The 9,804-nt window shown below is 34.7% G+C and overlaps 1 protein-coding gene across 1 annotated transcript; it reads right to left on the bottom strand.

The window, feature by feature from the left end:
* Positions 1 to 110: 110 nt before the first annotated feature.
* On the bottom strand, positions 111 to 8,510 carry LOC114352740 (uncharacterized). Its single transcript, XM_028304441.1, has 2 exons — positions 8,447 to 8,510; positions 111 to 3,333 (listed from the first exon to the last, which is right to left on the bottom strand). The coding sequence occupies exons 1-2, from the start codon at positions 8,483 to 8,485 to the stop codon at positions 226 to 228; spliced, it is 3,147 nt and encodes a 1,048-aa protein (XP_028160242.1). The 5' UTR covers positions 8,486 to 8,510; the 3' UTR covers positions 111 to 225.
* Positions 8,511 to 9,804: the final 1,294 nt, after the last annotated feature.

The following is a 9,804-nucleotide window of genomic DNA, read 5'->3' as shown; positions in this document are numbered from 1 at the left end:
ATTTAATTTTACGATGGTTACATAAATGTAATAAAATACATGAATACTTTTTAAAAATTATATTAAAATAAATAAACGGAACAGAACAGGTAAACAGTTGCTTAATATTAAATAATTTGAAACATTATGTAAATTAGGTTTCTTCTATCACCACTGATTTTAGTTCTAAAATACAAAATATTGAAGCGTTCTACTTTACACAATTTACTACAAATTAATATAGTTCTAAAGTTTCTTAGAGTGCACGGGACAAATTTTTGAACACAATGAATCGCACGTGCACTTGGAATGCATCAACTTATTCTCAATATTTTCTACCAGCATTTTTACATGACACATAGGCACCATATTGCAATCACAATTCGATGACAAAGATCCAACTGGATCAGATTTCACGAGACTCTCATTTTTATCTTGATTCATTACATTACGAAGGGGATAATATAAAGAATCGACCCCTGTATTATCACTAATATTATTTATTTTTTGCGTTTTTGGTTTCATACTGCTACTACAGTCGCACCAATCTATGGGTTCCTCAGAGTTTAAATCTTGGCCAAAACTGACATCTGTACCTGAAGTAGTAGTTGAGAGAAAAGTTTTATTCAATTTCATTTTTGAATCTTTTAAAATCACTCCTTCGCAATCTTGGGCACTTACTTTTGTATCACACGTTAACTTAGTTATCGGCTGTGGTATAATTGGATGATGCGTATTTTTGAGGTCATTAACTTCGTTTAAACCTTTATTTGGCACAGCGTCCATTATGTAAGAAATATCACTATAACGCAGTTTATTGCTTGTTAAGGTGTTCCAAATACTGTTAATGTTATCATTTTTTCCAGAAATAATAGACTTCGTACAAGTACAGGTTCCTAATACACCGTTACAAGAACAATCTACAGTATAACCGATATAAGGAGTAGATTTCCGAACGTCTGGTTTCTTATCGAGTTCAGGAGAAAGTACCGAATGTAGCTCATTATTACTAATAACAAGTCGTTTTTCTTGATCTGAATATTGGACTGTTTTCAAATCAGTTGGGAGAGAAACTTCTTTGACTTCTTGTAGAACATTAATACACTGATTCACCAAAACTTCTTGGGTTCCAAATTCAACGTACGATTTACCTACTCTTGAAGATTCTACGCAAAAGCAGTTATTGAACTTCGTCACTCCACAACATGTGTTTGTTTTATGGGGTCCATTGTTTTCATTGAACATTTCTATAATATCACATGATTTAGTTTCCATTTCTATCTTAGGTGATTGCGAAGATATATTTTGAGTTAAAATTAGTGATCTATTAGATACTTCTTTATTAATTTTTTCAGTGTTTTGTAAGTCAGCTGCTGTATCGATTTGATCTTCAAGAGTCCGACAGTTCTCTTTTTCTGGACACTCAGTATTAGGACTTTGATCTAAACCATCTGTTTTAATTCTACACTTGCATATCGCTTTCAATCTTTGAAAGTCGTTATCTATTAACGTACATACTTTTTCCATCACATTAGGTAACACAGCCTGTTTGTCATCTTCTGTTGACAGGCATAAGCACTGAACTCTTTTGATCTTAATTTTTAAGTATTCTTGCAATAACATGTAAGCTCTATGCCAGCTTCCCTCAGCTGGAATTTTAGGAGCACATTTGCAAGCTATGACACTAGTACTATCAGTAATTATTTGCTTGACTCTTTGTAATATTGCCGAAAATAGTTTTTCTTCCTCCTTAGGTGGAATGCAACAAGATTTACAATTAGATAATTTAAATTCTTCTAACTTTTCTCGTAAATGTGTTTCTAACAAATGGAAAGCATTAAGTTCTAATTCTTTTGATTCGTCTATTTTAGCTACATTGCAACATACACAACTATCTTTCTCAGTGGTGTCTTTTAAACTTTGCGTATCGAGAGATTTGTCTTTGTTCTTGCAATAATCACCATGCTGTTTTGTACCAACATCTCCTGATAAGTTCTTAAATTCATCATCTTTGACACTACTGGAACATGTAGGTTGTATAGCAGGGGGTGTACTCTTATTAGTGTTCATATCTAAATTATTGAACCATACTTCGGGTTGGTTGTTCCGTCGTTTGGGACATTTTTTTTGAGGTAATGAATGATCTTTGTTTGGACAAATATCTTTTTCGGCTACAACTTTATTAGGAGTTGCATTTGTCAACGTTACACCTAAAAATTTAATACAGTATTCACAGTCACTTGGAAATAATGAGGACGTTTTTACAATATGATTGATGTCCGACTCTAATTTGCTTTCCTTTGGAATTTCAACTTCTGAATTTTTTTTCACTTCAGGTGTTATTTCACTTTTGTTTTGTTCTAATACAGTAGGTGTAATATCAAAATTTTGTGTATTTTTCAGGTCAGATTTTCGACAACAACATTTCCTAGAATCGATGCACTTTAAAATTGTAGACTGTTGATCCTTACTTTGTTCTTGGTTACTTCCGACGCCATCAAAACACCTACATACGAGTTCATTACTTTTATCTAGATTTACAGCACCCATGTATTCAGATTCTGTGTTTACGGGCATGCTGCTTTGAAATTCAATGTCTCTTGAAACATTAGCAGATATATTTTTTGTCTGGAATTGAACATCTGTTTCCTTTTTGGAACATTTGGTAGAAACATTTTTAGTTAATTTCTTTTCTGTTTCTTTTTCTTTTTTCACGTCAGGCTTTAAGTCTTTATTTTCATCTTCTATAGTGTCAATATTAGGATTTACATTAACCATCCTTTTTGTTCCACGGTTACATTTACTATCAATATTAGATAAGTCACATTTCCATCTAGCCAAAGTTTCAAGTAGTTTGTCTATAGAAGTGTTGGACGGTGGTTTATGAAAACATACGGCGTTACTTTGACAAAGAGGATGGGCCTTAATCTTTTTTCCTATATTTATATCAACTGGTGGCTCATGGGAAGCTATTGGTTTAGTCCGTTTTGTACTGAGCGTATCTTTAGGTAGAACTATTTTTAAGTTTTTTCTATTTTCAATGTCTAGTGTATTCTGTTTCAAACTTTTTTTGTCTTTCTGTGAACCACACAAACACAAATTGACCGCATATGACCGTCCTATTTTCTTATAAGGCTTTACAGGTTTTTCTATTTGTAGACCCATAATAATATTTTTATTTGGTTTTTTTGGGCTCAAATCAGACGGTTTTTTCCTAATGATACTTAGTTTTTTTGCAATGCAATTTTTATTAGAGTGGTCTGTATTTACTGATCTATGTATAGAATTGCTTTTCCTGTTTTCTTCTTTTTTCTGCTTTTCTTTTGTATGCTCAATTGGTATCTCTTCAGTGACCTGCATAAAACAAAACAAAATTAAACCATAATGTAACAAAGCCACAATATTGTTAAGCTGCAGTGTTATATTTAATCTTAAATTGCAAGCGACGAGAGCGCGAGACATTTACTTGGCTATCGATTGACACGTACAAAAAAATTGAATTCTAAACTACATTATCCCGTATAACTACATATTAGGCAATAATACCTGCCATCCTGATGAAGCTACTGTCGTCACATTTCTTTAAATCGGTTATGAACTTCAGAAGTCATACGCACTCGTAACTTGCAAAACTGCATGACAATAATTGTAAATACATAAGTAAATAGGTGATGAGCAAAAATGTGCAAAATACAACAGATATACAAAGTAAAAGCAAAAAAACTTATTAATGTTTAGAAAACAAGACATGCAAAATAAACATACAAAAAGCTAAAAAACTGGGGAAGTAAATTATAGAGTCAATCAATAATTTAAGTTGAGAGTTGTTTTGGCTAACCATTTTGCATGGTCAAATATAGCTTTACTATGGATTAAAGAAAGCCAAAACTACACTCGACAGCAAATAAATCGCACCTCGCGCGACAAGCACTTTCAAACGTATGCATCCCCACTTCCAACCAATATTGGCACCATTTAGAAGCTTAGTTCTAAAGGACAATGACCAAAAGTGGTCCAAATGTCCACCACCAATGAGACCTATATTGGCTTATAGTCCTTTAAATAGAGATTAACTTTCAGTATGGGACGAAAAAAATAAGCTGTCAGTAAAAAGTTATGACTGTTTAAAAATTGTAGTAGTTTACGCGCTAATCTCAGGAACTACTGGTCCGATTTGAAAAATCCTTTTTGTTATGGATAGCCTATTTATCAAGGATGGTTTTAAGATAACATCACCCTACAACCAATAGGGGCGGAGCAGTAAAGACAAATGTTGTAAAAATGGGAAATATTATTCAAACAATTTTCACACGTACAAAGTCGTATTCACAGTTAGTATAATATTTAATAAAATTCATCTATAACACCGCGCATGCGAAATGACATAACATGCGTAGATTAGTCCAAAATGTGCAATGGATAGAATGATAAATCAAGAACATTTTTCGGATGAAAAGGTAAAAAACAGACTTTTCATTCAGTCATAACTTTTTACTGACAGCATATTTTTGATTGCGGTTTGGTTATAATGAATCAGTATTTAGTAGGCTATTTTAACTACATAGGTCTCGTTAGTGGTGGACATTTGGACCACACTCCATACATTTTTGGTCATTGTCCTTTGATTTAATTAAAGGAAAGGTTTTTACCCCAAAAATGTGTCTGTAGAAGGATTGAGTCACTTCTTCAAAAAATAGGTAGTTACGCTTGAGCCAACTTTTACGGCTATAAAACTGTTAAGTAGGTATTAATCGCTATCCATCTGTTAAAGAGGACACGTGAGATCATTATTTGGTTTTATGACCATAAAAATTGGTGTAATTGATCCCAGAGGTGAGCCCAAAGTGAGGTCTTTTTTCAAGTCACATTTATGGTATATGTTAAGAGCGTTTACGCCGTTTGGCGCAAAAACAGTACTTTTTCAACTCGTTACAATCATTAACCAGTAATATTACAAATATGTTATAGGCATAAATAGTTAGGCAATTTCGTCGTCTAAATAGTTAATTGAGAAAATATTGCGATTAGTTTAGTATTTAAGAATTCTATCAAGATAAGTCCACACAGGTTTTGTAAATTTCCACTTTAGCGTCAGTTTACAAGCTGAAATTTGTATAAAAATACTGTGAAAACGATTTAACAAACATTTATATCCTATAGCATAGATCCTTGGGCAAATAGTTATCTGAGAAAATTTTTAGATTTAAGCATTTTACAATAAGAAATCACAAATTAAAAGAACGTGAAATACCCAAAAATCAAAGTGATTTTTTCACCAATATTCTTCCTTTATTCAACACAAAAATAGCTTAATATTATAGAAGAATATCTTATCTAAAATATTTACTTTGAAATTTAAAATAATTCATTGGAATTTTTTTTCTATGAGTATTTGAAAAGTACTATAAATCGCCGCGCACGAATCGTTCAAATTCAGTCCGCCTCGAGGCGTTCCAGAGTGAGGTCACGTCGCTCGGTGCTCTGCTGACATGTGTCACGCGTACGTTGATCTTTGACAGGTAGCTGGACTTTTATAGTGTATCCGCAAAATCTTGGTGGTAGATTTTGCGATCACGTGGTAATCAAAATATTTTATTGCTATTTTTCATTACAGTCTATTTTTACAACAAATTCTATTTTAGACGTAATGAAAAATAAAATTAAGTTATTTTTAGCGATGAAACGAAAATGAATGACGAAAATTTGGAACAGCAAGTTATGTATGTATACTAATATTATAAAGAGGAATAATACTAACAATTTATTTGCCGTAAATAGGTGGTTACAGAATAGTTAGTTTACCTAGTTGTAGGGGGAACATACACAACATATTACAGTCGGAAAATCTTTGCGGTAGGTACTTCGGATTTTAGTTAGTTGGACAGTGGTCATTTCACGGCCACTTGAATCGTCTCACCCCTCAGCTTTTGGCTACCGCCGGCGCACTAAGCCGGTTGATGCCTAATCTCGGAGGCCCGGCCGCACTGAGTCGCTGACTATACTTTTGCGTCGCGCGTTGGTCCTATATGGGGCTCGAGTATGGCACAGTGCTGTGTTGTAGTCGTGGAGCATCCTACTGTTGAACCAAAAAACCTACACTAAAAAGTAGAAAAATAATTACTAATTACCTACTTATTTATTAGGACGAATTAATATTTATGTAGGTATACCATGATTGATACTTCTGGAGTCGGTGCCAAGATTATGAAACATGTAAAGTTTGCCTGCACCGACTCCAAATTGTATTAGAAACTATACTTATCTATCAAATTAAAAGAATTATCTTCCAATTCCTAAGTATTAAGGAGTTTTACCTTCTATCATCAGCTCATCAATATGAGATGATGATTTCCAGGAGCAAATACTTGAATAAGTTAAGAAAAAGTTTGAAAAACGATATACGTGCCTATAAAATTTGAGGGTTGCCCTCGATTTTCCTTGGATCCCATCATCAGATCTTAACTTGGTGACAATGGGACCACCTCAGAAGTGTACCCTATCGAACAAAAAAATAATTTTGAAAATCGGTCCACAATTGACGGAGTAATCGGTGAACATACATAGAAAAAAAAAATACATACAGTCGAACATATCGCTCACCTAGCAGTATAATGACACATCTACATTTTTCTTATTTTACAGAAATGAGGGTCAAAGATTTTACAAATGTTTGAAACGAAGTTATGAGTTCATTTTACATTTTATCATGGATTTTATGGTTTTAGCAACTAGTATAGACCTTAATAGATACTTAGGGATAAAAAAATCCAGTTCAGGTTTCCAGGAGTTACTTCATAGCAGTCAAAGAAGAAGAAGAACCATGCAATTGTGCCGTTATACTTTTTGACAACTACCAAAAATGACATATATGCCCCAAAGCCATAATTAAACAGGATGTGAAAACTAGAAATAAAGACAATTTGGTTGATAGAAAACAAAAGTTTTTATTTGAAATCAACATACAATAAAAAGTTTAACTAAAATATTATAATAACCTATATTTCGATACCTCTGGGCTCAAAGTACGACTTTTCAGGAGAAGCAAAAAACGATTGTATAGTGTGCTTACTTTCTGTGAAAGTGTTCTTTCACAGAAAGAAGCAGTAGAAAGCGAGAGCGAGAGGCCTCAGCCGACACTCCGGTTATCCGCCGTCGACACCCTGAGCGCAAGAGGACAGCTTATGGCCTCCAACTGTCCCTTCCTAACAGGCCTCGGTCGCTAGACATGGAGGTGTCTGGTGGCGGCTAAGGACGAATGCTACAGGCAACAGCCAATGGCGATGTCCCGCGTTCCTCATATGGATCATGGCAGAAACAGTCAGGTTTTTAGTGGGTGTAGGGGCTACCCACCTTCTGGTAGGAAGAACCCCACATAACCCACTAGCTGCCCCCGCAGCTGGTGGGTATGAAATGTTATGCATTTTCCGGATAAAAAAAGAATAGTTAACAGGAAAACTTTGTTTTGAATAGAACCGATTTGAAAAAATCTCTCACCATTAAAATTCAATTTTTTTCTGCTAAACATAGGCTGTATAAAATATTCTCAAAATAGTAAAAAACCTTTGATAATTTACTATTTGATAAAGAATTTATGTATTAATTATTTATTAGGACTAATGTATACCATGATTTATAATTATGGAGTCTGTGTTGGAAGATTTGAAGATTTTATAGTTTCCTTGAGCTGTCACTTGACAGCCTGGCACACTTTTACGATGGTGGATCAAAGTATTTTGGTTTGACTATAGAGCGTGAGAAAACGCACACAGTCACAATTATTTTAGTGTGAATAAAAATAGCATCGAAATTACCTAAACTTGACATGCCACGCTAGACGTAAACGCTCTTAATCGTTTATTAAGAAATGAAATGTGTTTTTCTTTAAGGATATTTATTGGGCTTTCAAATAACACCAATACTGTTGGGGTACCATGATTGTGTCAGAAGAAAATCTTTAAAGTTCGCGTCGCGGGAGGGTCGATTTATTTGATGTCAAGTGTATTAATAGGCTACGGCAAAGCTGAATATGAGTATCAAATCCGGTTGCAGTGATGGACCTAAAATATTTTATGAGAGGATGAAAGTATTGACGTTTTAAACATAGTATCTCGGCGGGTGACCATACGTTTGGTTTAAACGCAGGACATTTCAATTTAAGATATGTAAACATTTTTTACACGAATCTTTGAAGTTATTGCTCTTCTGGTTAGAGCAAGTCATTTAAATAAGTTAAAATGTCTGCTGTTTTATTATATTCTAACTTTGTGGGAATCTAGCAACTTCAAAAACAAAGTCACATATAATTTTGAAAAATAAAATTAGAAGGACTTGAATAGGCTTTATTATCAGAAAAGAATTTAATCTCCTATTACTTTAGTCATTATATTTAATGACGCATCATCACGATTACGTATGTACCCTAATCGACGCATCCGATAAAGCGCAGATAATCCAAATATTAACTCACCGTAGCACGTTGGACTAGTTTCACAATGTTCTCTTCCATTATCTTTAGGTCTTCTTTTTTTATCGAATCCTGTAAAATGCCACAATTTTATTAAAATACAAATACTTACCCTTTTTGTCAAGAATATCTAATTCAAATCAGCAAGTTGCAAATAACAAAAAAATACTGTTGTCTCTCCCATCGAGATCCAAAATGGTCTGATTCATAATACGAAAAAAGAAATGTGTCCACAATCCAAATAGACTAAGAGCTGGTGAACGCCAGACCTACGTCATTTTATAAAAGCTGAAAGTTTGTCAGCGTATGCTCCCAATATAGGATATAATGTTAGTGAATAATGTTAGTGAATTATGAAGTTTGGGTCGTGGTGGCTTTGGGAGCTACCGTAAAAAAACTATCTGGCAAGGAGTTGGAACTGTCAAAACTGTCTGGCTGTTGGGGAAAATACTTCTAATTATTGCCCAAATATTATACATAAAAATCAGATTTTACAGTTTAACGTAAGTGTAACTTTTACGGTGGATTTTTCTGTATATTCAATAGACTGTAATTCTACTAACGTTATACCATTAAATCTGATTTTTATGTATAATATTTGGACAATAATTAGAAGTATTTTCCCCAACAGCCAGACAGTTTTGACAGTTCCAACTCCTTGCCAGACAGTTTTTTTAGGGTAGCTCCCAAAGCCACCACGACCCAAACTTCATAATTCACTAACATTATTCACTAACATTATATCCTATATTGGGAGCATACGCTGACAAACTTTCAGCTTTTATAAAATGACGTAGGTCTGGCGTTCACCAGCTCTTAGTCTATTTGGATTGTGGACACATTTCTTTTTTCGTATTATGAATCAGACCATTTTGGATCTCGATGGGAGAGACAACAGTATTTTTTTGTTATTTGCAACTTGCTNAATATTTGTGTACGTCCCCACTAGGCATAATTGGGATGTATTTTTCTAATTTGTCATAAGTTGTGAGAAAGCCTGTAGCTACTACTGGGAAAGTATGTGTCGCCACTGGTGACAACCGAGAATAGACGCCAGTTGCGAGGTGACCATAGGTCCCAAGGGGAAATGTACGTGTACGTGCACCACGAGAGGTGAAAACCAAAAGGTAGAGGCTTGAGGATCTAGGCCCTAGAGTGCTGAAGGGTACGCCTGGCCGTCAGCCAAATTTTACGTCGCACCATAGAGGCAGTTCTGCCTGTATTAGAGGAGTGGGTGCAACGGCATGATCGCCTCACACATAGGTTCTGCCGGGCCATGGGTGCTTCGGGCCATTCCTCCATCGTATAGGCCGAGAGTCTGTAGATGGTTGTCAGTTAACACTGCAGTCTTGGCACGCTCC

Source organism: Ostrinia furnacalis, unplaced genomic scaffold (assembly GCF_004193835.3).
Source record: "Ostrinia furnacalis isolate ACB-3 unplaced genomic scaffold, ASM419383v2 OfSCF1435, whole genome shotgun sequence".
NCBI classification, from domain to species: Eukaryota; Metazoa; Arthropoda; class Insecta; order Lepidoptera; family Crambidae; genus Ostrinia; species Ostrinia furnacalis.
Note: the sequence above shows the minus strand (reverse complement) of the source record. Positions and strands in the feature narration are given on the sequence as shown.